The following is a 27,135-nucleotide window of genomic DNA, read 5'->3' on the forward strand; positions in this document are numbered from 1 at the left end:
AGGTGTGGACTAATGCTCACTGAAGTGGAACAAGCGCGCCATTCATTTTGAAAGATCGGCTTTCAGCAAAAGATCGTATGTAATTATATGCAAGATTCAAATCCTCGCGTTTCCCAGTATGAATTGCAAGAATTTCTTGTCTTTCGCCGCAAAAGAAACAGCAAATACATGTCAAAAACTTCGAGTTGCAAGTAAAGTTTTTTTGTCAAACATGAAAGCGAAAGTTTTTTAATGTACCACGAGTAATTTAAAAGCAGCATGCTCTTTTCCTAAAACATCAACAATCGGTCACGCAAATTGAACATGGAGAAATGTCAAGTATGTCCTTCGTCTGAGAGCGGAATGGTTCGTCACAAGGACTATTGGCTTGAGTTTTCTCGCCTGCATTGTAGCAGGACTTGTCGCAATATCCTCAATATAGTCCTAAACCGGCCGTTTAGACTGTGTGACGGGGGCTTATGTTTTCAGACCGTGAGGCAGTAGATTTGACCGTTTAGCGGTAAATTTTTCGCGTGATGTTAAATATCATGTTCGGCAAGCTGCCACTATTTGTCGGCATGACTGTGTGCATTGCATTGAAGTTTACTGATGATAAAAATAAATCCTGCAATTGGTGATCCAAATTTTAAAGACAGCGATTTTGGTAGCGTTTAAAGTACTGAGAGCAGCTGTTTCCACTGTGCGTGCTAAACTTACAAAGGGCTTTGAATGGCGTTTTTTTTTGTTCTTAAACTATATTCATTTTGGGGCTTTCAAAGGTCGCACGCAATTAAATATACAAGATTCAAATCTTTGCATTTAAGCAAAGTGTGTTTTGGAAGAATTTCTTGTCTTTCGCCACGAAAAAATTTTTTTAACACAGCAAGCACTTGACTAAAACTATAAGAATTGAATGTTTAAAACAGTAAGAGTCAAATCAAAAGTAGCGAGTAAAGTTTATTTGTCAAACACAAAAGCGAATGTTTCTAAATTTACAACCACTGAGTAATTTAATAGCCTGCGTGACGCATTCTTAATAATAAAAACAACATCCCGTCACGAGTTGATCGTTTTCTCATGTTTTCTCGAGTGAAAAGAAGAAAAAATCAAATTTCCAGTTCCTCACCCTTTACAGGAACGTAAGATGAGCAGACTTGAGCAGAATTTCGTTGTCCTCGTGGAAATTTTATTTTGAGCAGAAAACTTGATTTCTCACGGGCATACATTGCCGCGAGCGTCATTTATCACGTGATGCATTAGTCTCTTCATCGGCCATTTTGGAGTTTGTAGAGTAGTTTGTAGTAGTTTTTACGTAGCTCGAGTGATAGGAAGCGATTCATTGCTAACCTCGCGAGATCGTGATTGATTATCTCGAGTATTTAACTGTTCGCATTTTATGTTGAACACTGACAATACAACTTCTAACATTCCTGTGCAACCCATGATTTTTTTCTTACTTGCTTGCTAACAATATTTGATTGTGATTCCACAAAATCTTTGTACCCACCCCACAGAGGTTCATTGGAAATTCTGATGGGAGAGGGGGGAGGGGGTCTCACAATTAAACTTTTAAAATAAAGTATGAAGATAAACCGAAATTTCCAGAGATGTAGGATGTTGGGGTGGGGGGGGGGGGGGGTATTAATAGCACATTTGTATCAAACACTACACTGTCCGTACGGACCGCTCGTTTTATTCGTTTTGTCTCGTTACTTGCATCCAACAAATAAATTCTATTACAGTTTGATTACTGCATTTGAAGTCTCCAGGATGCGGTAACGATGATCTCTTCTGGCAATTTTTTTATTCTTAAGCAAGACTCGAGTTTCGGTTCTTCAGTGGAACTCATCAGTTGCTCCTAAAGTCTCGTCCAATTATTTGAAATCATTCGATTTGCCGTTTTTGTACAAATCTCAACACCCAAGCTAAGGGGAGCTTGAAAAACTGAAATAACTCACAATGCTTTGAGACTGCATTACCCTTGAAAGGACTCGGATCTTAGATCTTCGCATCCGTTGAAAAGACACAATCCTGCGAGCTGACCGCACGCTTATGATAAACAAAATCATTGTTCGAGATGCCTGCAGAACAAGCGGTTTTTATATTTTTCATTCGCGCTTCGCGCTCGCCCTCGCGTGACCCGCTAAATAAAAACCTAGCACTTCGCGCCTCGACCCGCAAAATAAACCGCCTGTTCTGCAGGCTATGTTCGAGAGGTCTACTGATCCGATACACGTTCCAGACAGTGAGACAACAATATTCTTTTAAAGGACTGATAAACGACTTTTAACTAAACATGCCACAGAACAAGCAAACAAAATGGCATTAATATTTTTACTGAAACAGCTCTAGAGATCTAGAGAACAGACATGTATTCAACAAGCACGTCGTGTCACGTGAGATCAAGATCTCATTTGACCTTTTCATATTAATTTTCAAGCTTCCAGCGTTTATATCAAGATTTTCGCGTGATTTTCAAGATTGTTTGGCGTTTTTCAAGTTTTCTCGCGTTTTTCAAGATTTTTCGCGTTTTTCAAGATTTTTTTGCGTTTTCAAGATTTTTTCACGTTTTCAAGATTTTTTCGTGTTTTTCAAGATTTTTCGCTTTTTTCAAGATTTTTTTCGCGTTTTCAAGATTTTTTCGCGTTTTTCAAGATTCTTCACTTTGTTTTCAAGATTTTTTCGTTTTTTTCAAGATTTCATGTCACTTTTCAAGATTTTATGTATTTTTTCAAGATTTCATGTAACTTTTCAAGATTTTATGTATTTTTTCAAGATTTTAGCGCATGATACTCATCGTACACCGTAAAAGCACACTATTTTTTAGCATTGTTATTTTAATACACCTTTATTTCCGGAAAAGTTATGTTTAAACGACATCTACTTCTCCGTGAAGGCTGCAGGAATAACAGAGGCAGCGGAAAGCACGAGGACGGGATGTACTCCATCCCTGGATCCATTCATTTAATGTTAGTCACTATTTGGTCTGTTTAAGTATCTTTGTTGTGTATAGTTAGTTAGTTCTCTTCGCGCCATGAGGCGCATAAGGCTGTAACTGTCTCTCGCCAATTATCAGAATTAAACTTAAAGTTCTGTTGAACATTGGACGTTGTTGTTTTGTTTTTTAAATAGCGTAGTTTGCTATAAAAATTACTACGCATCAAATTCGCGTTAATTAACTGCATGTAAGGGACCGGTCATTATTTATGTAGAGGGGGGGAGGGAAAAATATGTTGGAAAGATCAAAATTTCTGTAAGGCCCCCCTCCAGGCCATGTAAGTAGCAAGTGACCCCCCCTTCTTTATTCAATATTTACGTGATGACCCCCCCCCCCCACCTCATATCTCCCTTTATATGCCTCAAGTAATTTATTATTAAATGCATGTTACATACAATCTTAATTGCACACTTGTTCTAATTCAAAAAGGCTGGATCAACACTTAGTCAACCAAGGCTTCTTTGCTATGGATACTTGTCCAGCAATACGGCAAATTTTTGGATGAGTTATGTGTATAGTAAACATACCTCTATTATTAACTCCTTAACTTTGGAAAAGTGGTAGTTTTTACAAATTATGCTCTCATGGTGAACACAAATGTAATAACCATGCAAAATATAATTCCTTTCCAATGATTTTCCTAAAGTTGTAAAGGGATTACTTTGAATTCTTGTTGTCATAAATATCATGTTTTATTACTTCTTGGGCTATTGCAGTGATAATCATTTTGTAAAAAGAAAATAATTTCAGTCAAACCAGATATTAAAGCAGATTATAAAGGTCTGGTTTCTTTATTAACTAAAATTAATTTTAAGATAACAATGGAGTTTAGAGTGAAAACAGTATTTCTGTAAAATACAAATCACTAAAGTTGTACATAATAGTGGAGTTTAAACAAAAGAAAACAATAGAAATAGCATAAAATTGTACAATTTAGCATCTCACTGTTTCACATATGGTGTTTGCACTGTTCTATTTAACTGTTTTACCCACCTCAAACTGCTTATCCCCCCCTAAACTTCTTTATAAAAAATTTTAGCCCCCCCTCTTGCCACTCTGAAATAGCCTTGACCCCCCCCTTCTTTTTTTCCCTCCCCCCCTCTACATAAATAATGACCGGTCCCTAAGCACACACCACACGAGAATTCGCGTTAATTAAATGCATGTTAACATAAATTTTCGACAATTCGCGTTAATTTTATTACGCGTACATTTTGTTCGCGTTGTTAAAATGCTTCGTTATATTCCTATAATAAGGTAACTCCGAGGATGTCGCCCTGAGGAGAAGACAAAATGTGTCCCCATACATGACATAACGCGCTTTCAGCGACCGACCGCTGATCGAGGAGTAAGAGGCAAAAGGATTTTGCGTGAACGACTAGACGAACTGTACGAGATGGAGAGTGTGCCAAAGGAGTTGAGAAATCTTCGAGCTTGTCTGCTTTGTTCCTTGGTGAAGGTAGAAAATTTAAGTACAAAGAAAACACAGTCAGATTTCTGTATAGTGTACCTTTCCATTTTGTTTTAGTATCTTTTCAGAGCGATCTTTTCATAATGTCCAAACAAATGAGATCTCTCTTAGAAAATTTACTCTTTGATCTCTTTGATCAAACTTAGTTCCAAAGAATATTGCTGAACATTATTTCTTTCTGTTTCATCCGACATGACCCATGATTTGTTGCCCATACAAAGCGTGGCCAATTTACAAGCACATGTGTGATTAATATACCTTTTCCTTTGTCCTTTTATAGACACTTGAGCAATTTGAATATGATGGTTGTGAAAATTGCGAGAAGTATCTCAGGCTAAAAAACAACAAAGAAAACATTCTGACCTGTACAAGTGCAAACTTTGATGGGTAAGTAACTGGTAATTTTTGTGTAAACATAAACACACTCTAAGATACATTGTATTTTGGCGTAAAACATCGTGGCTTTGTTACATGTACCTTCAATACATGTATTTAACAAAGAGAAAACCATTTCATGTTTCTCTTGAGTTATAGTGGAAGTTTGGGGGAACGAGAAATGCTGTGGGAACACGAGCCGATAGGCGAGTGTTTCCACAGCTTTTCTGAATTCTCATGAGTGTTTCTATATATTTCTATATATTTCTATATTTTTCTATATATATAGACTTTCTAAAAGTCGTTCGCTTTTTCATTTCCGGTTTGGTGGTAGTAGACCCCGGTGCGAACGACTTTTATCACTTGCAGCGTGCCAAAATTACCGGAGGAATTTTCCTCCGGTAGAATTGACCAATCAGAGAACAGCGTTGTCAAGTTCACGTCAATCAAACCAGATCCTTGCCAGACCCGCCAGGTAATGATCGATCACGCGTGAAAGATGAAACCAGCAATCTGTATATCGCACGTAGACTTTCTTGTCGTGTTGTGATATTCGTCGATTCTTCTGTTTTTGTTCGTTTATTTTTTCACCATGCACTCAGTTGAGGAGGCAATCGAATATGGCTTACGAAAGACAAATTACAAAGATGCCCGTGAACATCAGCGAAAAGTTATCGAAGCTTACTGCAGCGGAAAAGACGTTTTTGTTTATAGCAAAAACAGATGACAGGCCTACACAGACTCCTACTTCGTGACTTATGTACAAAATAAGCCGTTCGGTAAAATTGGATTTGGTCGTCCAATTTATTTTGACGCTTCAAAGTTGTTTGGAAAGGGCACTATGCTCTGTCACTTGTATTATAAGAAGGCGATTTTAGGTTATAAAGTAGAGTCGAAAGACTGCCGCTTAGCAGATGTGTAGAGATGATAGATCTGCACGGTTTCCCGTTAGAACATTTTGACACCTCTGTATTAAATTTTGCTATTGCGGTTAGTCTTGGCTCATTCATATTCGCAAGATGTGTTTTAAGCTCTTAAAATGTTCGCTCTGGAAGGACACAGGTCTTTTTTCCGTGAATATGTTGATTATGTACTTGCATTCTATATTTGCAAGGCCGGGCCCGGCTGTATATAGTGTTGCAATGTGTGTTGCTTTTTATCACGGATGACATATTTATTCCTGTCCACTTTAGCCAGGCGACTGCGTAGCTTTATTTTGCAAAGCTATTGCTTTGTTTTAGAGACACGTTATTTACTGTCGCTAAGGATATGTATCTTGCATCAATTGTAACGAGCGTTTAGTCTTTTGAGCTCGATGTTTTGGGTTTTCGCCTCTTTCCTTTGTTCGTTGTGTGACATTTGCACCACAAGATAAATGTAGGATTCATGTAGATTTACTGCATATCTAACCACACGCAAGTCGGTTGACTTTTTTGCGTGTTGTGTATGCCACTATATTATATATAGTACAGACAAATATTTTCTGGCAAAGCGACGCGAACATAACATTTCGTTGGAGTGTTTTCCTCCGCCATGAGCTCCGAGTGTAAAATTGACTACATATCGAAAGCGCGAAAATGAGCGGCGTTTTCCTCCAAAAGCCATTACTTGCGAAAAGAAATTTTGACAGCTTGACAGTTAAGCGAACGACTTATAGTAAGTCTAGAGCTGTAATCTAAGCTGTCCTTTTGTTTATTCGTGGTTGTAAATAGTAACTAAATGTAAATTATTTTTTGAACTGTTCAATAAATGTTTTTGCAAACAAAAACAAAAAAAAAAAAAAAAAGTCTAAACAGTTTTGACACCCTGCCGTCTCGGAGAATTTCGCGCCAAAATCACGTCATTTGATGCGTTCTCCTGCAGGGGAAACAAGTCGAGCTCTCGCGCTTCGCGCTCGCTCTCGCGCTGCGCGCTCGCCTTCGCGCTTCGCGCTCTGTGAGCTCGACTTGTAAGCAAGTCTACTATATATACAGTAGAACCCCGGTAACTTGAACTCGGATAACTCGAACAACCCTGCTAACTCAAACTAACTTCCATTTCCCTTGGACCCACTTTTCAGTCATTTTTACTCAGTTAACTCGAAAACACCACCAACTGAAACTGCTTTTCGTTTCCCTTGAGAGTTCAAGTTACCGGGGTTTAACTGTAACTTAATAGAAACATGGAAAAAATGTTTTCTATTTCTTTTAGAAAATAGCACAAAGAAAATAACACGCAACGAGATAAAATTGTGCGCTTTATTCAACATCAAAACGTAAATTATCTTTACCTTGCGGTTTTACCTCATAAACATGCTCAACCAATTATAGTTAGGCAGTCGGTCAACAGAAAAAAAAATCACTGAACTGTTCGACATTCCTGCTTCAAGGCTAAAATTCGCCTTTTTTTGTGCCAAACAGACACAGAAAACAGGCCTCAAAGTTAACTTAATTATGAGAAATAACTAAACCAATGGTTTAACTGGAGTCAAACACTAGGAGTCAAGAAGTGTACCGGTAGTTATATTTCATCGACTTCACCGCATGGTTTGACAACCGATGGTTTCGATCAAGCAACTCGAAACTTGGAGATGAAAGTGCATTTTCCTTTAAAAGAAGTTCGGGATTCTGGGCGAATATCTTGTCCTTTTGAGGAGCATGTGGATAGTTCTGAAGTGCTGCAGAAGCCTAGAAGAGAATGAAGTCGCGGCAATTCATATACTTCTTCGAAAAGTCAGCCGCTTTGATAATTCTTTTGCAGACGATTTTTGAATGCATGGCAGGCTTTGTAAACGTCTTACGCGCATGTTCTTTGTCAGCTGTGACATTAATATTTGACATAATTTTAGTTGTTATTTTTACATTGCCTTGTCCAGCAATGTGACTAATGATTGCCGTGTCTACGGCAACTGTCCAGCTTGAAAAAAGGCCATGTCTCCATCGAGTTTTAGAATATAGCCGCTGTATACGCGCGATGGAATTCTAGCGGGCATTATTTTTTATAGAACATAGCTGAAAACTATAGAGGCCCGGTACCCCAGATGTGCGAATTGTTTGTCAAATTTCGCTGAACGACTTCGTCGACTTCGCCTCTATTCTCTTGTTTTGTTGTTTAAATGATGCTTTAAAAAGGAGCAAGTTTTTATCAGAAACGTTTTACATGCTTAAATGGAAGTAAGGCAGTGCCGAAGGAAGCGACAGATGAAGAAAGAATCGTTGAAATTTGTTGTTTTTCTTTGGAGTTGTGTACGCCACTATTTTGCCGTGAACTGCCCGAAATTGTTTGGAAATTAGTTAGCAAAACAAGCCGGACTCTAAAAACGCTTTGAGGCAAGAAACCTTTTTTTAGCCACAATCTGAAGACAGAACCCTCCACTTTTGTTCTTTTTAAATCGAAATTAGAGGCGAATTTGAAAAACTTGCTGCGAAACAAACGCATGAAAATTTTTCATTTGAATGAAATTGAAGTAGGCTTTACCAAACTTGAATGCTTAAATATTTCAACTAGATTTGTCGGCTTTGTGAGAATCTTTTGGTAGTCGGAGAAAGGACTATAAATAGGAAATATGAATGAAATGGTATCTTGGTTTATTTATAAAGAAGCTGCCAAAGAAAAGAATAAACTAAACTTTCACTAATACCGATGTTGTGTGCGTTTGTAAATGCCGTGAGCGGCCGCGAGTCTTGTAAGTTTTGTGCTCTTTTTAATGCTATATTCTAAACCCACTAGAAGATGGTTTTCCTATGTTCTATTTAACAAATAGATTTCATTTTGCCGTGCGTCTGTTCAGTAATAGATCACAGATGACGTCAAAATGTGGTATGAACAGAGAAGTGGCCCATGAGGCGCTAGCCGAGTGGATCACTGATGTTCATACCACATTTTGACGTCTTCTGTGATCTATTACTGAACAGACGCACGGCAAAATGAAATCTATTTGTTTTATATAATAAAGAAGCAATATATCGCACATGATGACATCATCTATGCGTCTGTACTCTGATAGATCATAAGTAAGAACCAATTAAAATGCGCGTAGAATTCAGGTTATTATATAAAAGAAAATAATGCACTTTTGAGGTCTAGAAAAGCAGCTGAATGCCCTGCCTGACGGCTCGGGCATCCACTAGCAGCTTTTATAGACCTCAAGCGTGCATTATTTTCTTATAGAACATGGAAAACCATCTTCTAGTAGGTAAATAGAAGCACAATTTTTAACTAATCAGTGCACGTTGTTACTTGGTGCTATTTTCTAAATTATAAGGATCCATAGCATTGGCCCCAAACAGTAAAGCACTATTCATGGCTTAGCATTTACTTGTGTAATGCTACATGTAAGCTATTCTGTAGTACAGATCTTTCTACTGGCTGTGCCAGCAGACAAACATCAAGCTACATGTGTATAAAAGCTAAAAAAACAGTACAGACTTCACACCAGTGTGCTGTTGTAAAGTGCAGTAAAGTACTTGTTGAATTGTTGTTAAAAAAAATTTCTCTCCCTCCCTTTGGAGACGAAGCTTTTTTGACTTCCCTCAAGCTTGTAGTTTGCTGCATTGCCTTTAGATAGTGCTGCTTACAGACACTCTCGTCTGTTCCAGCACATGCTGTCTTGCATTCAGCTCGTATAATAAATAATAATAATAAATATGTAATTGACCACTCCCCGAATGGGGCTTCGGGAGCTACCGAAAATAACACCAGCTAGTGGTCAGAACGGGACTTGAACCAGGATTTCAAGTCGGGCGCTCTAACCACTCGGCCAGCACACAAGATTGAATCATTTTAACCCCTTGCCTACCAGAGCCAAACACACTTAGCAACCGGTGGCCATATTGAATTTTTAATGAGATTCTAAATTTGGCTAAGCAATGGCATCTTTTCAGATAAAAATGTCAAGTAAAGCTAGATTAAGCAATTAAAATGAATTCCTCTCCCTTTTTCGCATTCTATTACTGAACGGTTGACTCGTACAGTTCCCCGGCGAACTCCTTGACCATGTGCATTTGGAGGTTCAATTTCTTTGATCGATCGAGGCTTCTTCTTCGCCACCTTCTTATTCTTTTTGTTCAGACTCTTCAGAATTACTTGGCTTAATTTCACTGTGACTTAAATCGCTTACATCAGAGTCGAGTACCGATTCTGCCTTCACGCACACTAACTGCCATTTTGAAAATTGTCTGAGCAAGAAGCAATTTTATTGGGTCAGCGGTGTTCTGAAAAGTAGTGCCAGACCTTTCTCAACAACCGGGGATGATTTATTCAAGGCGTCGCAGGCTTTCAGTGATGTATTTTGGTTGAGGACGTATATATGTCCTCGGTCGTTGCGTGACAACAGAGAGGACGTATATATACGTCCTTGGTAGGCAAGGGGTTAATCACTTTTAGACAGTTTTTGGTCGCGCAATAAAATTTGTCATTTTGCGCATGCATTTAGACAGTTGTTTTCCCTATAGAGAGCAGCACCACTAAAAGTAACTAAAGCCAACCTAACATAAGACAGTATTACCCGATTAACCCCAACGTGAGTGATTGTTTGTTTCAATTCATAGCTTGCACATAAAACAAACAACATGTCACAATTGTAAGAAACAGTGACAAAAATTATTATACACAAGCCTCATGCACAGATCAGTGAAATGGTAACACTGGCCTTCAAGCAAGTGCAATTTTTACCAGATAACCTTGTTTACAAATCTCTTGACAGAATAATATCCCTTATGACTCCTGAGGACAGCTGGGTGGCCAGATGGCAAAGAATTGGTAAGACAAATTGTTATAATAACAAACTGTAAATTAAAATTACGGGTAGTTATTGACAACTTAACAGCTTCATTTTATAACATTAGGAAAGATATTTTAGCTGTTTGTTTGTTCTTGAAAAACAACTGAGATAACTTAGTTGCCAATAAAAACAAGGCAGTTTTGTTGAAGTCATAAAGTAGTTTTTACCGAATGGTAATGAGGTGTAATGATCATTCTCGAAGTGATCGGTGACATGTTTCCATCACTCGTTCACTCCATTCTGATATTAAACCGCAATTAATTCATGCATTTAACGGTGAACGTGACAGAAAGGTTCTTTGAAACGCCATTCAGCACATGTCAATCAAAAACAAATTATCCTACAACCTCGTTCCCAGGGTCTCTCTCTTTCAGGGAACAGGGTTGAATAAAATCAAAAGAGGATCAATTACACTTAAGGCTGGTTTTCATATGTCGGGAAAATCCCAGACGATCAGGGATTTTACTGTTTCCCGACCGTCCCAGATTTTGCCGACTAATGAAAACTCGAAATCGTAAATATCTCCAATCGTCTGGGATGGTCGGAGACAAATCTGGAGAATCGGGAGCGTTTCTATTTTCCCGACGCATCCCAGATTTCTGCGATGTTCGGCGATCATTCAAGATAAATGAAAACTCCATTTCTTAGTGTCGGAGACGTCGGCGATAGTTTTAGCTCGTTACCAATCTTTTAATTACTTAGATTCAGTCTCTCACTGCCCCTCACAGCTAAAAATGGCGTCTGTCATTGCCGATCAAGGCGACTCTGATCCCAGATTTTGCCGATATATGCCAAAATCTGGGATGGTCGGGAAACGGTGAAATCCCCGATCATCTGGGATTTTGCCGACATATGAAAACCAGGCTTTATCCTCTGGTGATAAAAGAGAATAGAATTCGCTCTACAAAGCCGTAGAGCATACGCTATCAATGACCCATTCACGTAAGAAAACATTCAAACGCAAATGAAGTGAGATTGTGACATTACTGATAGCAGCTATAAGCTACATGCAGTTACCCTTACCATGTGACGCGTTTTAGTAAACACAACATTCATGCTGCACGATTCTGTTTCGCATCACATTATTTTCGTGTCACGTCATCCGTGTTTCATCTTTTTGAGTCGTGTGGAAACGCGCATCTCTCTCAAGTTTTATTCGAAGCTCAAAATAACGCTATACCTGCTTACAGAAAAGTAAATATATTCACAAAACAAATTTACCTAATGCTAAAAAGAATCAAAGTTACACTTAAATATTTTTGTGATGAAATAGAATTCGCGCTACGAAGCCTGAGAGCACAAACCATCAATGACACAATTCCCATGGAAAAATAAAACATTCAAAGTCACTTTTTTGAATGCTTATTTGAAGAAAAAAAACTATCAATGACCCATTCACGCAAGAAAACATGGAAAGGCAAATAAATTGAAAGTGTGACATTACTGATAGCAGCTATGAGTTACATGTAGTTACGGTTAAAAAATTATTACGCTCCCCATGTGACGTGTTGTAGTTAACACCACATCCACAGCACGTTTTTGTTTCGCGTCACGTCACCTTGTGTCACGTCATCTGTTTTTCATCTTTTTGAGTCGAGCAGAAACACGATTTCTTCGGTGAATCCTCGTGTCACGTCATCTGTTTTTCATCTTTTTGAGTTGAGTAGAAACACGAAGTGCTCGGGTGAATCCTTCTCTCAAATTTTATCCGCTGCTCAAAAATAACGCTATACGTGCTGACAGAAAAGTAAAGATATTCACAAACAAATTTACTTAGTGCTAAAAAGGATCAAAGGTAATACACTAACTGGTAAATAATTTGTGGTAAAAACTGAATAGCGCTACGCCAGACACCTGAGAGCACGAACCATCAATGACACAACTCATGTGGAAAAATGAAACATTCAAACGCAAATGAAATGAGATTGCATTACTTTATTAAACACTTATTTAGAAAAAAATGCGAAGGTCGGCACTTCATCGAATTACCAAATTACCAGGTCGAAGAGCCTTTGATTTTTCTTATTGTCAGCTGTTTCAGTGCTCTGTCTCCACAAGACAGCAAGATGATTTCAAGAGTAGGGTGGTCCACCATTTAGGGTTTTCAAAAACATTTGTATTAGAAGGAGAGTAAGAAAAAGTATTATCATTTGTGTCAGAAGCAAATCTTGTTTCCCTCAGTGCATTTCAATTTTTGATTAATACCATTTTGTCATGAGAAATGCTAGCTAAAATTTGCTGAATACCGTATGTTTGAATAACAAATACATTCAATCAAGTGGTTTAGAAAAAAAAAATCTAAACCTGGCTGACAATAGCTTGAAAACAAAAGCAAGCGACAAAAGAATGGATAATTCCAATGAAAGAAAATAAAAAAGTTGAAACTGTCTCACATCACAAAATAACATGCTCAATTTATTTCATGAGAATTAAATTGACACCGATATCCAGGAAATTTTAAAAGCATTGACTTGGTCTTTCTGGTGATAATTTTTTTTGTAAAATTTATTTTACAAATAGTGTAAACAACGGGAATTAGTAAGAGTTAGCTCACTGGCCTCTTATTGACCTCCCCGGTCTTCTTTTTAATAAAACTTAAATCAAATTTCTTTTTTGTTTCACTCTGTCTTTACTAGTCTCCATGACTTTCTTTCTACTCTGTGTACTCTACTACTCGCATTTTGCAAGTGTCAGCAGCGTGCACTATTTTAGCTTACATAACAAATTCACTTTATTTCAATAACCAGTAACATTAAACCATGTCATGCATGCAATATTTATTCTTTTATTTTCCTCTCTAATCTGGTTACCGTTCGGCTGCACTAATATAACTGCACATTTTTTGTCAACAAAGCCATGCAGAAAACATTCACAGTAGCCGGTGCAAATGTTGTTTTTGGAATAGCCAGTGAAATGTGTCCAGTTGCCGGCTAATTTTGACAACCCTGCACCTTGTCTCACAACAAGGAAAACTCATTGTCATGTATGCTGAACCCTTTTGGTATGTATTGGTGTCTAATAATTATTTTGTGACATCCTTTTTACAGTGAAATGAAACTAACCTGGCCTTTTGTTATATTCTAAGATACTTTAACAAGAGGTTGCTATGCCATATCTGTGAGTGGTAAACTACCAAGTCATGTAGCACGTGAACTCAAGGCCAGAGGTGTAACATACAGATCAAGGGACAGAACGAACCAGTAAATACCAGTAGTCTTGTAGTTAATGATTAAGAAGCCTTTATTGGACTCTTCTACTTGTTTATTTGCTGCCATAAAACTTCATGTACTAAAGACATAAAATTGGAAGAAATTTTTTTCATTTTTTTCAATTTCTCAAAACAACAACTGTGCAAAAGTAAATCTTTACTTTGTTCCTTATTTTGATCGTTTCTGTACAAAGTGATTTAAGTTATAATTAAAATAATCATTGTTCAATTAACGTTTAAATGTATGTACTTGTCTCCTTTTAAGGATTGAAGTGTACAATGTAATTATTGGCAAGAAAACATTTCTGTATTAAACACTTGTTTGCAAGTTTATTTTTTAAATTAACAAGCTCTTGTTCTCTCCCTTGAGAGTCATAAATAAAAATCTTAGCCTTGGAACTACTGGTGTGATTGTTGCTTAGTCTTCCTTGAGGGTGGTTACTTGTTGTTGCATAGCCAATTGTGATGCCTCCAAGAATACCGTCATCACCTGTAGTTCTGTCTGCCTGACTGGTCTGACTGATACACAATCGAAATTCCCAGTTTTTCTGTCCAGAGATCCCACACACCTTGAAAATGTAAGTAAGGCAATGTAGTTAAAAGTTTTGTTTGTTAACAAAAATTACAACTTCAAAATACCAATGCTGTGGTTTTTGTTAAACTTCCAGTTTTTAATCTTTAGGTGTTCAAATAATTCTAGTAACATCTTGTGCATTCAGGTTTGTGCCTAAGGCTGTTTTCCTGTTACTGTTATATTTTACTGCTTATTTATGAACTCTGGATATGAAAATAACATTCAATAAACACCACCAAATATACTGTTGACCATTGTTTTTACCATGGACAAATCTCTTTAGATTTGCCATGTTAACTCAACTGAAGAAACAAAATTTAAAATCTATATTTTAAACAGTTTGAAATGTCTCTTCGAATAACAAACACTGATAGTAAAACGGCTAACTGTATGGTTTCACTCAAATCACCAGACTTCTTGGAAAACAGTAGGCCTTGTAGATGCTGTCTAATGCAAATTTGTCCTGGCTATCCTCCCTGTGGTATTCTATAAGAAGAGCAAAGAAAAATGGGTTTTTAAATGACTGTGGTGAACATGAAATTACACTATAATCACCTGTGCATTTGCCCTCTTGTTAATCTTGGAAGTTGGCGATCCTGTTGGGAAAAAAATTACATGACTGCATATAACCATCTAAAAAATGCTGAACAATGGTAACTGTAATGTATGGCTAGATGGAAAATGATTTCAAGGCTAATGGTAGGAAGCGTGTAGATAATTATATCTTAAGTGGTCTTTATGGGGTATGAATTGAACAACAACAATCTCCACCACAAAAAAGAATATTCTTCAGGCATTGCAGATAGTTAATTGCAGTTAACTCTAGCTCATATATCTGCCAAAAAAACAGTAGATTCCATACAGATATTTTACAAATGTGGGAAAACCTTTTGCAGGCTGTCACACATGCATGCATGTATATGTATGTTACAGATTTACAGATATGCTTCACAGTGTTTTTAATAACAAGTTTTAACAGTATTTTTTAATAACATAGTTAAATTACGTATAACCTTGAAACAGCAAATAATTTCAGTATAATTATGAGATTGAGTGAAGAAGGATGAAAGGATAATATGCTTACCATTTCCCAAAAAGTGCACCTGATACAAAAAATAGAAAAATAACATGGTCAATATCAAACAAATCACATGTACTAACAAATGAAATAAGGTTCATGGACCAACCCAATAGACCTGGTCCACAGATGGACTACCTAAATGCACTTCCTACAGCTGTAGAATATGGAGAAGCCAAATGGGTAACTCACTTATCATGTCAAAACAGCACATTGGAATCTAACCAGCTGACCATTATAGGAGGTAAAATACAATACAATTAGCTAATTGGGAAGTTTGTGGTGATCCGGTCCACTAAATAAAGGTGACTTCTCAATATAGGTCTAAGTTACAGTAAATATGGGGAGTATAGTGACAGAGTGTAAGCCAGAGCCACACAGGCCAGTGAGCGATCATGTATAATGTAACATATTAAATGTACAGTATCACCCTTTCCTACTTATAAACAAACCATTCTCAGCCTAACCAGAAGATTTAGAGCAGGTGCAAAGGTATTGCGTTCTCAAACCTTAATGAAATAAATTTAGAATAAAAAACTTCTCACCTCAGATTCCCTGTTTTGTCTTTGATGACAAAGTTCTTTCCATTACCAGCAGCATTTAAGGAGACTTGTGAGTCCAACAGTCCTAAAATATTTTGAGACAAAATTGCTTTTTCATCTATCAGGCATTGAAAATTTAAGGTGACAAGAGGAACAAGTCCAAAACTGTTTTGAGTCAACAAGGAAGTCAATATTCTTACCAAAACATTCATAAATTGAAGCCACCTTGTCCTCATACAGCTTCCACTTCAGTATACTCTGAATAGTGGCTGTTATGACTTTGAGAGACTTGTCCATTGGAGAGGCCATCAGGTTCATCTGCTTAGTTGACTTTTCCTGCACATATGTTGTTTTGTAAATTAATGTTATTAAATTACATGTTCAAAGGTATGCATTTATCTCTGGATTCTGCAATTCATTAGATGGCTAAATGTATTTCAACTGTCCTCTGAATAAGATGCTATCAAGACCATCTGTGGGTTAACCCTTGGCATATACAATTTCCCTTTATCATTTTATACATCAGTCCGGGTAGAGAGAGGCACTGTGAAAGAAAAGGTGTCTTGTCCAAGATCACAACAAAATGACCCCAGCCAGGGCTTGAACCCAGAATTTTGGTTCCAGAGTCCAGTGCACTAATCATTATGCCACTGGGCCACCTTTAATAAAGTTGATTAAGTTACCTTTGATTGATGGCTCTGATTCTGCTTAAAATTTTCTGAAGACATTGGTAGGTTGGTGCATGACCCTACTGCAGGCCTGTTTTGTTTGGGTTTCTCTTGATGCTCTGCTTTTAAAACTTTTCTTGTTTGGTCTTGCAAAGTCCTGTGGTTATGGAGGATATTAAATTTTATTCAATAAATAAAACCTTTGCCTCTGACTTTTTCAGATTAGGATAAACAGTAAGCCACTACGGTGTTTGATATGATAATATAAGTTATTTAAAAAAAGAAAGTAAAATAAGAATAAATACGAAAGAAAAATGCAAATTGAAACCTAAGTTAATAAGTGGACAAGAAATAATAGCCACATCATTTCAATCCTGAGATGGTGTAGGGAGGGTGATCCCATACATCTAATAAGTTAAGTCCTCTGACTCCTAAAAGAAATTGAAACATTATTTAACCTCTGTTTATTAGGAAGTTAATATCATTATTATGACACAGTTTGGAACTGGCACCAGTTGCATACTAGTTGTTTACACTGGGCAAGTGATGTGGCAGAGAAGGTAAAATTGGCTAACAAACCTGGCTTCGTTGTAATTAATAGGAGTAGAATTAGGTCGTAGAAGGGAATCGACGCTGTTACTGTTTTCTTGCTTTACTGGCTGGCGAACGTGTACTCCACCTCGGTTATTCCCAGTATAGTTTTCTTTGCCTGTAGAAGAGAAATTTCCACGACCATTTCGGGCTGAAGGGAGACTGTCGTTAATCTTTCCCTCTTTGTTTAGATAATTTGACGTTTGAGGTCGAGGAAAGCTTTGCTTTTGCGGGCCTGTTTCATGAGTTTCGAAGAATTCATCTCCGTGATTCAACTCGTTATAACTGTGTAATGACGTTCCTGTTGCAAAGTCCTCATATTCCTCTGTCTGCTCTGTTGCTGTTGGGCTCGCATATAAAGCTTGTCTAAGTCTTTTCTTTTTGTTGTTAGCAAATATTGGCACTATTCGCCCTGTAAGCGAAGGATAGGAAATGTAAACTGTTTATATCTTATAATTTTTTATTATTAAAGCTTATAAAAACTTAATAGTTGTAGGCAAAGCTGTGACAAAAAAAACATTTTAAGCTTAACTTACCGCGATTGCAGTTGGGTCGTTTGTTCATCATTTCGGGTCCTGTTTTATATAGCAGATAAAAGTTTTCTTACTTTTACCAGACTACTGAAAGCTTCTTTTCTTTGCAAAGAGAAATATAGCGATGTAACATGTCATTTTGGCGGCGATAAAGAAATATAACAAATAATTCAAAGTCATTTTAAACAAGTTGCATTTTTGCCGCTGCCTACTGGTATTTCATTTTTCGCGCGTTTTGTAGCGGCAGCGCGCGGGAAGCAACACGGGAGGAAAAGGAGAGAGAGCCTGGGACCAGGTACTCTTATCCCCAGGCCTATCCGCGCCAGGTTACATTCTTATCCCCAGGCCTATCCGCGTGGTGTTACTGCCGAAGTGGGAAAAGGTCGCTTCATCATTGCGTGCAGTTTATTACCTAAAATCGTACACTGATTCTTCATCGGATATGTAACAGTTTTTTTAAGGTCTTACACTAGATCCACCGCGCACAAAAACTCGAAATACGCAAAAGCCTAATGTCTGAGTCCTCTCTTGTCGCTCTCGGCATTATTTCCCACTCACTTTGCTACTGAATCAAATTGAGGTTTCAAGCAGAAATTGCGAGGAAAATCGAACATAATAATAGTAATTTGTGAGAGGAAACGAAAACAGATTTAGACTTTTGAATCACAAAGCCGGCTCCGTATATTTCCAATACTTTCTTGTGGATGATAAAATTCCTCGCCTTATTTTCTATTTTTCCTCTAGGCTTGTTTTGTTGCCCGAATTCCAAGCATTTTACCGTTAATACTCTTTTTTCTTTGGCCATCGTAGTTTAACTAAAAATAACACCCAAACTGCGGTGATAAACATTACGAACATTACAAACGCATTGTCAGAAAAAATTAGACCTTTTACAGCTTTTAGTTGACGTTCGTATTCTTCTACATACATTTTCAGAAGTAGCTTTTCTTTCAGATAGAGGAAAGTGCTACTCTCGTTGAACATTACAAAGAAAGTCCATATTCCATAATTTTAACGACAAAATTTCCGTTATTCCTATTTTATTATTACTCTGCAGCCCCTTGCTAGTATAAAACAACAATTTGCACGTCGTGACGGCAGAAATTGCATTCCATACTAGTTTGATCACATCAGTTCTATCTTGACGTAAAAAAGAAAACGACGGCTCGCAAGTTTGATTGTTAGATGTCGCCCGATTTACAGTTGATTTTACTGGCAACTGCAGTTTCAGTCGAGCAGCTAAAACCGCTCCGATCCCTCTTTTTCGTCCTGTATGTTTAGCTCGTTTGGCCTTTATTTTTCGGCTTCATATGAACAGGAAGTAAGGAGGAAACTAAGAAACACCGAGTTGCGACTAGCCACCGTGCCGCCATTATTGTCGCTCCAGTTTAGAAACGAAGACGATACAAAGCTGTCAAAGAGTCCCCAAGTTTCAATGCAACTGTCCACATGTATTCCAATTTGTACACGTTACGTCATTTGCTACGTAATAGCAACAGATCGTTCTTCGTATCACGTGATTATTAGATGTGATCTAAGTGATCTGAAAGTCTTGAGCTGAGAATACTCGACTGAGTACTCAGGTGTTTCCTTGAAACGTTTGCCTTCCTATAATTCATGTAGATAGAATGACCATTGCATGTTGTTATTCTGCAGGGAAACTTTTTATTAACCGTCCGTCTTTAAACTTGAATATGTGAAATTATCTTGTGTTCCTGAAAATCTTTTTCTAGTGTGCTTTTATAGCCGTGAGACAACATCTTACAATTAATGCTAATTAGTGAAAAGTTAAAACTATCGAACAACTGGAGCTGACTAACTGTTTTAGAAAAATTTATTTTCTTGGCTGGACGCGAAAAGCAAAGATAAGAAACTTTATTTAAGTGTCAAAACCTTATAGCCTGGAAAATAATACCATACTAATTAGGGGACACTGCTAAAAACTAAAAGGTACACTAATACTAAATATAAATACAATAAAAATATATATAAGTCATATAAAAATGTTATTATAATCTATGATATAGAAAAATGTTTAAATCTTAATTGTTGAAAAAAAAGGAAAAAGAAAAAAAAATAATAATAATTATGTGTTTGACAAGTCACGATTTACAAACGAGTCTTTCAATTCAGCGAACTTATCTTAAACAAGATACCCATCTAGCTTTAATTTTTAGACGTTTGAGTCGCAAATCTTCAGCATGTTGCTCGCAGTACGGCGGCAAAAAAACCCCAAAACACCTTGCGGCTTGCCGCAAAATTAACCGAGACCACCGTGCGCGCCTAGTTTCTTCCACTGATCGGGATCGCCTCGCATACTACCACACATGTCTTGTATACTGTATTTCTTCATATATATTTTTTAAAATCCCTTATATATAAACACGCGGGGACTTCTATGCATGATGCCTCCTTGGGCTTTATCCTCTGGGCCAAAACCCTGCGGGCAATAATTTAATGTGGTTAACACCCTGTTTACAAGCAGGAAGGGTAATCTTAGTGTAAGGGTTACTCTAGCAAAAGGGCAAAAAATAGCCCGGGCTTTCAAGAAGTCTTTCACAGAGGTTACCCTGCAACCCAGAGAAACTTTATGTACTTGATAACTTTACTTGCCTAGCTAGTGCGGCTTCCAAGCATCGCAAACGGCATTCAGAGGGTCTGAAAAACAGTAATAATTTTTCCCGGGTAGGCGAGTTGTCTCTAGCAGAGCATTTTTTAAGGGAGCTCGGTCTACCCTGGTGTTAAGGTTCCCTAGCTGCTTTTTAAACACGATGAAGAAAAGGAGAAACGTGCGAGGTGCTAGGGTTACCCTTCCTGCTTGTGAACATGATCTGGCTAATTTTCGGAACCAATAAATGAAAATCGACCGCTGTAGCGAATTCGAAAAGCTGACGTTTCGAGCGTTACCTCTTCGTCGGAGCAATTTTAATGGGCTTTGTAGTGATTTTCTGGGCAGAACTGATACTCTACCTTGTTTGTTAAGCTTCTTGTATTAGTTGTTTGCATTTTGGCTGTTGTGCACATCATATATATATAACATTACACTACGTTTTGTGTGTAATCATTTTTGAACTGGTGACAGGACATACCGAACCTTCTCGCGGGACGACGAGAAGAGCCGGCCGACAGCGTGCGACAGACCGAGCCCCCGCCGGCCGGAGCCGCCGGGAATGTGTGCACAGAGGCACGCATCGATGCGGTCGGACGAGGAGACGAATCGTCGGAGCACCCACCAAGATGAGAGAGCCGACCGCACAGACGACACGTGACACGACGCAAAACGCAGAGAGCCGGTGAAAAATGGGAGCGGCGCAGAGCACGAGCCAGAGGCACGCGCGGGAGCCCAGAGCCCCGCCGTCAGTCGCGAAAAGAGAAGGCTCTGGGGTCGAGAATGACCTTGTACTGAATGCACTTTGTAATTTTGAAAATGTGTTAAATTGCTGTTGATCACGTGGGAAATTAACACCATGAGATTATTGTGTGTATTGAATATAAGTTTTGACCTTCCCCATCACGTCCCATCGGATCGTTTGAAGTCCACGTTTTAGGGATTAAGCTCTTATTTAGTTTCTTTTAATTTGCATTTGCGACAGAGTTCTAAAATTACCACAAAAAGGTTTAGTGAATAAAGTTCAGTTGATGAGGATCAATGTCCTTTTCTTTAATCTTCTGTTCATGAATTAAGGACACACTGGCCGTACTAATTAACCCTGTTTACTGTCATGTATCTCGGTAAGTGTCTTCCTTAGACCACAAGGAATGTTCAGTTTAAGAGTCGAATTTTAGCATTTTTAAATCAAGCAGAAAAATGACAGTTTTAAGCGTGCAAGCTTGAATTTTAATTAGAAATGTCATTCCGTTAATCTACAAAGATAATCGATGATTAAGGAGAGTGAAAGGACGACCTGTGCTCAGCATCGAAGGGAAACATGCAAATATGTGCCATATATTTAAAAATCTGACCAGGCACCCATCTGACTCATTTAGCGTTTATCAATTGTAGTAATTAGTGTTTTTTCCTGTTAACAGTTTCTTCAGGAGGAGATCAAAATAGAAATGATTAGCGTGAACGTCAGTTTGCCAACATACTTCACGCGCCAGTACCCAAGTTGCCGTGATCCAACAGCGGGAGATCGATTCCGGTTCATGCAGGAGGTCCACATGATCGATCGATGTCTATATAAAACAAATTTACTTTTGAAAACTGCTTACTTCAAAGGCTAATTGTTCATTTGAGGTACTTGATGTATTTAAACACTCGAGCTCCTTGTTGAAATTGTCAAACTTGTGCTGTCTCGGGATCACATCATTTGGAGCAAAGTTTTATACTGACTACGACAAAGTTCAGGAGTCGAGCAGGTGGCTTCTTCAAACAAACCGTCTGACTGCTTAGTTGATTTAAACCAGCAGGGATCTTAGCTGTTAGACACACCTGATAACGAAAACATACCTTGTGATCTCAACCGCAGTGTATTCAGAAAACATTCGGCTTGTAAGAATGAACGAGTCATTCAACTCAACAGCTGCTAGTGGATCCAGTCGGCCAGGGAGGTTTATCCCTGAACCATTTGAGATGACTGTTGTAAGGCTTACTCTTTTTGCCGTCGTGTTCCTTGCTGCTGTGATTGGAAACTTCTTCGTGTTCACAGCTTCGTTAAGAAACCGTCGACTTCAAACGTTCAGTTACTGTCTGATCACGAACCTTGCAATCAGTGACTTTGTCAGCATGTTTTGGGTTCCTTTTCTCCTTGTAAACGAACAGCTCGAATCTGGTTGGATTTATGGTGCATTCCTTTGCAAGTTTATCAATCCAACACAAGTTGTGTGCGGCTTGGTGACCACCAATGTCCATGTTGCTATAGCAATTGATCGATATTTTTCCATCGTTCGTCCACTGACAGACTCTTGCAATCATTCCAAGTATCGCCGAGCATTGGTGATTGTTCCTCTCATTTGGATTGTGGCAGTTATCTGCTCTCTCCCAACTTACATCTTTAGAGAACTTTACAGTTTGACCTTGAAGTCAGGCAAGAAAATAGAATTTTGTTATGAAAAGTTTCCACCAATGGAGAATTCGGAGGATGGCTACCGTCAAATGTACTCCGTCTTCCTTTTCTTTGTAAACTACGTAATTCCTATTTCCATTTCAACTGTACTGTATGGTAAAATCGTCCTTTACTTAAAGAAAACAAAACTTGAGCGCAAAGAAATGGGGCGAAAGTTCAGCCAAAGCAGTCGTAACACTTCATCTAAGGACGTAAAAGTTTATTGCAATAATTTAACTAAAGTTGAAAGGCGTTTCATCTCCATGGCTATCATTATAGTTACGATTTTTTTCTTCTGCTATTTGCCTTATCAAGTGGTATTTCTCTTCGCTGAATTCGCAGATTACGCAACTTCGTGGCCATATTTTCGTATTCTTATGAGTGTAGTTTATTTCTTAACATGGCTACCAAATGCTTTGAACCCAATTTGTTACGGTGCCATGGACCAGCGGTACGCAAAGGCATTTAAAATGATTTGTTTGTCATTCCAAGGCAGCTCTGACAGAGGGTCTAAGAATCAAACGGGCTCTCTATCTAAAGCAAACCGGCTTACTGAAGAAGAACTGTAGACTTATCCATGGGTACCAAATGTGTAATTAGAGGTAACCACAATGATATAATAACAACGATATTTCCGTTTTCAACAAAGTCATCACAGCTGGACTTTGGGAGGGTTGTGAAAAATTTATTTAATATCATCTTTGATGATGTTTGTCTGATGTTTTAGCTGAGAGAGCCTCCGGTATTTTTGGCTCTTGTTTCACCCGCCGAGAAAAACAAAAGTGAAACAAGTGTTAGAAAACTCGGATGCTTTCGCGGGTGCAAGCTATCTGATGTTTTGGCTCAGTGAATATTCACTGATATACCTAGTGTCATGTGCATTTATAAGATGTCTAAGATGGAAATATAAGCGTTTTAAGTTACGTGGTGGAGATAACCTTGGGTTAGCGCATTTTTTAGGGGGGCAGTTGACATTCTGCCGGCAACAGACATGTATAACCTCTTGTGCTATGACATTATAATGCAAAAACAAAAACAGCAACAACAAATCGCAAACATTTGTCTAGCTTTTGTAGTTATGGAATAAATGTGTTCTTAAACATATCGTGATGATGAAGTTTTGCTTGCGTGATAATTGGAGTGAAGATAGCATCACCAGTTGATTTGTCTGTAAAAATAGTAAATGAATTCGCAATACTCAAAATCTTAACTGATCTATTATCTTTCAGATTCCCCGCCCGCGAGCTAACATATTGTTTCTCAAGAACAGTTTATCTGTTGTAAATTCTTTTGCTAATTGCGTTCCTTTACTTCGCCCACTGACGTAATGCATGTGGGTATTGAGCTGTGTGTATTTTAGTCAATTCCATATTTCTTCTGCAAAGTAATTTCTGTTTTGCACCTCATCCCATGCCTCAAGTGGGACTTGCATGACATGCTTTATTGTTTTAGTCAATTACATTTTCGTGATCCACAGGTGGCTGTGTCACTTTCGATATGTATTTTATCAATTGCAATAGTTAATGACACGTTATAAAAACATAAAAGAGTCGCGCCGCCGGCTCCATCTCATCGCATGTTTAAGCATTTGTTTGCTCAAAACATTGCGTTAGCAAGCCCATCATACGCTCTTGATTTTAGACGGGTCAGAAAATGATGTTCAGTTGTTTTAGAAAACTTACAAGAACAAGATAAAAGCGATGGCGAGCAGATCAGATCCTTCACTTATCTTGGATGCTGGTAGCGGTTAAGAGAGCTTGCAAACTAGTTTGCACAGTTTTGTGAGTTCCAAGGGTCCATTCACTGCTGGACTAAAAACACAAGATTGATACCTAAATTGAAACTCGATGACAGAAAACTGGATCCTCAAAGCGGATTTATTTTAGGGTTAAGACGGTTAAGTCTAAGAAGAAAAATCAACTTAACACATGTGCATCAAGCAAAGCTGATTAAATCATTCCACAGTCCTTTGTGGTTTTGTGAAAATTGCAAAGAATTGAATATATTAACTGATATCGCGCCATTTGGTTACTGATAACACGATGTCCTTGGCAGGCCTTCTCCATAACTTAATTAGATATCGACGGAAATACCTCTAAATTTATTGCATGCAGCAAATGAACGCTTAAGGCTTTTTTAAACTATGATCTAATAAAGCAAGGTTATCACGAGAGATAATTCGTTATAAAGGGGCAATTTTATTTAAACTCGGTAAGAGATAGCACTTTATGAGAGAAACACAGCTTACGAAAATGCGATAAGGAAAATCCATTCTATTTATACGTTCTGTAACATTGAAACTCACTGCTGGCTTTATTGTACCACTGTGATTTCTGCGTTATGTAACTGAACTTGTCTTGCCTGCATTGTTTTCCTTTTGCCTTTCACTCATTATAGTAAGGTGGAGGCATTCCTGAGCTGGGGCCAGAGAGGTGTTTGAGTGTATACAGTGGCCACAAATAGAGCCTGTTTATTTATAGACAATCTGTCTCAGGTAGGAGGGTTACCTTCCATACCGAGCCACACCGGGCAAGAGAGCTGTTCGTACATTTCTTTATAAATAGCGAACCGTGTAGCCGAAGTTGGCTCGGGGCCGGGAAAACGGTTGGGGAGAGGGAGGGGGTGGGACACTTGCTTTGAGGGTGTAGTGACCTTGTAGGGAGGAGGGGGGGGGGGGGGGAACGTTTTCCATGTCAATACTGGATATTTTTTAGGCGTCGTTGACTTTCTTCCCCTCAGGAGGAAACTTCATTTACAGGTTGGCTCATATTAAATCTTTGTCAATCTTTATTTAAACACCATAAAATACTTAAGCGCTAAAACGCTTGTGGGCTGACTTTCAAGCAAGAATTAAGAAACTTATTTGCTTGACTACCTCCAAAAATACTATAGAAATGTTATTTATTTAACTCCAAATATGTTTACCACTGCTTTGCACAAATACAATAAATAACGGTGCACTTTGATCAATACCTTATAAATGAAACTAAAAAATCCGAGAAGTTTCAAGTGTCACCAATCCGATCAATTTTATATAATTTAAATACCAAGGCTGTTTCAGCCACAATAAATATGTCAATATCGCGTTATACTAAACAGAACATAAACTGATGAAATGTTTCGAATTGCAAAGTCATTAAATTTAATTGGCTCCTAAGCCGTGTCTTAGAGATGATGATATTTTCTTGTTCTTTTTCTTTCTTATTTGTTCTTTTTTAAATCTCCATATACAACACTTAATTTATAAGTACAGTTCGACCTCCATATAATAAAATTCCGCGGGAAAAATTTGCACCTGGGCAATCCACGATAAAAAGCATGACTGAACATTGCCACAATACGAACATCGGATATAAACGAGTATACTCGTTTTATCGGGGTTTTATAAAACATTTAATCGTCATGTATTATCTAAACACGTATTATCGGTTATTATCGAGAAAAAATGTGTGAAATAATAAATTTAATACGTATTTAGATGAGAAGGACAGCTCGGTCTGAATATGGTCATGGAATCCACAAAGTGTTCAACATCATCTTCAGCTCATCTTCTTTCTGTTTGCGCTTTGAAAGAAAACAAAAGATTTTAGACGCACATTTAAAAACAAACATAACACACACTCAAAGCCTACGATCGACACCTCTCTCAACGCCAGGCAGTTCTTCTTCCAGATCCCCATTCCTTGACAATACTGCCCCCTTTAAGTGTATACTCATATTTCAATGGTAATAATATACATACAAACATTTCTGCATGCTCATTGGCTGAGAGCACGTCAATTAATCCCAAGCAGTGCAGAAAGTTGAAATTGAGTGTAAAAAGTTGAAATTAAATTGATTGACAGGAAAGTCGGAAAGCGCGCCAAAACAAAATGGCGGCCGATGTCGGAGTGTTTGAGAGAGCAAAAATCAAGCAAAAACATAACGATTCATGAAAAGTTTGACCGATTTAACGAAAATTATAAGTATATAAACCAAAGTACTAGGAATTGGACGTTTGTACAGCACAAGAGAGGCTTTACGAAACTACTGAAAGCTACGAATCGTGGATTTTCTTACGCGACGGCTCGCGTTATCTTATGTTCGCGACACTTACTTTATCGCGAAATTAAAGTGTCGCGAAAATTTCGTGTAAAAAGATATTTCAGTTACAGTAGCCGAGCCTGGAACAAACTCAAGTTACAGTAGAACCTCGGTTACTTGAACTCCCCCGCTAACTTGAAGTGAGTCCCTTTTCCCTTGGATTTGATCCCACTTTTTAGTCATTTTTTTCGGTTAACTCGAACTCGGAAAACTCGAATTCTCCGCAAAC

The 27,135-nt window shown here is 38.1% G+C and overlaps 4 protein-coding genes across 5 annotated transcripts in view; 2 read left to right on the plus strand and 2 right to left on the minus strand.

Moving 5' to 3' along the window:
- The first annotated feature begins 4,218 nt into the window (after positions 1-4,218).
- Positions 4,219-13,903, plus strand: LOC144647413 (transcription elongation factor SPT4-like). Its single transcript, XM_078507211.1, has 4 exons — positions 4,219-4,436; positions 4,729-4,835; positions 10,507-10,562; positions 13,670-13,903. The coding sequence occupies exons 1-4, from the start codon at positions 4,374-4,376 to the stop codon at positions 13,786-13,788; spliced, it is 345 nt and encodes a 114-aa protein (XP_078363337.1). The 5' UTR covers positions 4,219-4,373; the 3' UTR covers positions 13,789-13,903.
- A 123-nt stretch (positions 13,904-14,026) lies between these two features.
- Positions 14,027-18,020, minus strand: LOC144647412 (uncharacterized). Of its 2 annotated transcripts, XM_078507209.1 has the most exons (8): positions 17,782-18,017; positions 17,234-17,657; positions 16,670-16,811; positions 16,187-16,322; positions 15,990-16,071; positions 15,451-15,469; positions 14,922-14,962; positions 14,027-14,361 (listed from the first exon to the last, which is right to left on the minus strand). In XM_078507209.1, exons 1-8 carry the CDS (start codon positions 17,810-17,812, stop codon positions 14,211-14,213), a joined length of 1,026 nt encoding a protein of 341 aa, XP_078363335.1. In that variant the 5' UTR covers positions 17,813-18,017; the 3' UTR covers positions 14,027-14,210. The 2 variants fall into 2 exon arrangements, with proteins under 2 accessions (XP_078363335.1, XP_078363336.1); XM_078507210.1 differs by lacking the exons at positions 14,027-14,361; positions 14,922-14,962 and adding an exon at positions 14,370-14,852 and having other exon boundaries at positions 17,782-18,020.
- A 3,414-nt stretch (positions 18,021-21,434) lies between these two features.
- LOC144647414 (tachykinin-like peptides receptor 99D) lies at positions 21,435-23,925 on the plus strand. The gene is made up of 2 exons (XM_078507212.1): positions 21,435-21,510; positions 21,808-23,925. The coding sequence occupies exon 2, from the start codon at positions 22,277-22,279 to the stop codon at positions 23,390-23,392; it is 1,116 nt and encodes a 371-aa protein (XP_078363338.1). The 5' UTR covers positions 21,435-21,510; positions 21,808-22,276; the 3' UTR covers positions 23,393-23,925.
- Positions 23,926-25,589: 1,664 nt separating this feature from the next.
- The window catches only part of LOC144647608 (uncharacterized), a 73,299-nt gene continuing 71,753 nt past the window's right edge, over positions 25,590-27,135 (minus strand). The window contains exon 40 of the mRNA XM_078507390.1: positions 25,590-26,387. Coding sequence (XP_078363516.1) covers positions 26,331-26,387 — 57 coding nt within the window. The 3' untranslated portion in view covers positions 25,590-26,330. The remainder of the gene's footprint in view (positions 26,388-27,135) is intronic.

The sequence above is a fragment of the Oculina patagonica genome, chromosome 3 (genome assembly GCF_052425735.1).
Source record: "Oculina patagonica isolate OP01 chromosome 3, crgOcupat, whole genome shotgun sequence".
Taxonomy (NCBI): domain Eukaryota; kingdom Metazoa; phylum Cnidaria; class Anthozoa; order Scleractinia; family Oculinidae; genus Oculina; species Oculina patagonica.

Excerpts from the sequence above, each read along its gene's own strand:
- LOC144647413 (XM_078507211.1), top strand. The coding sequence starts at position 4,374 with ATGGAGAGTGTGCCAAAGGAGTTGAGAAATCTTCGAGCTTGTCTGCTT. Across the intron at positions 4,437-4,728 it reads TGCTTTGTTCCTTGGTGAAG|ACACTTGAGCAATTTGAATA; the intron begins GTAGAAAATTTA and ends GTCCTTTTATAG. Across the intron at positions 4,836-10,506 it reads ACAAGTGCAAACTTTGATGG|AATAATATCCCTTATGACTC; the intron begins GTAAGTAACTGG and ends ATCTCTTGACAG.
- LOC144647412 (XM_078507209.1), bottom strand. The coding sequence starts at position 17,812 with ATGATGAACAAACGACCCAACTGCAATCGCG. Across the intron at positions 16,072-16,186 it reads TTCAATTTATGAATGTTTTG|GACTGTTGGACTCACAAGTC; the intron begins GTAAGAATATTG and ends AAAATATTTTAG. Across the intron at positions 14,362-14,921 it reads ACAAGAGGGCAAATGCACAG|GTGTGTGGGATCTCTGGACA; the intron begins GTGATTATAGTG and ends TACATTTTCAAG.
- LOC144647414 (XM_078507212.1), top strand. The coding sequence starts at position 22,277 with ATGAACGAGTCATTCAACTCAACAGCTGCTAGTGGATCCAGTCGGCCA.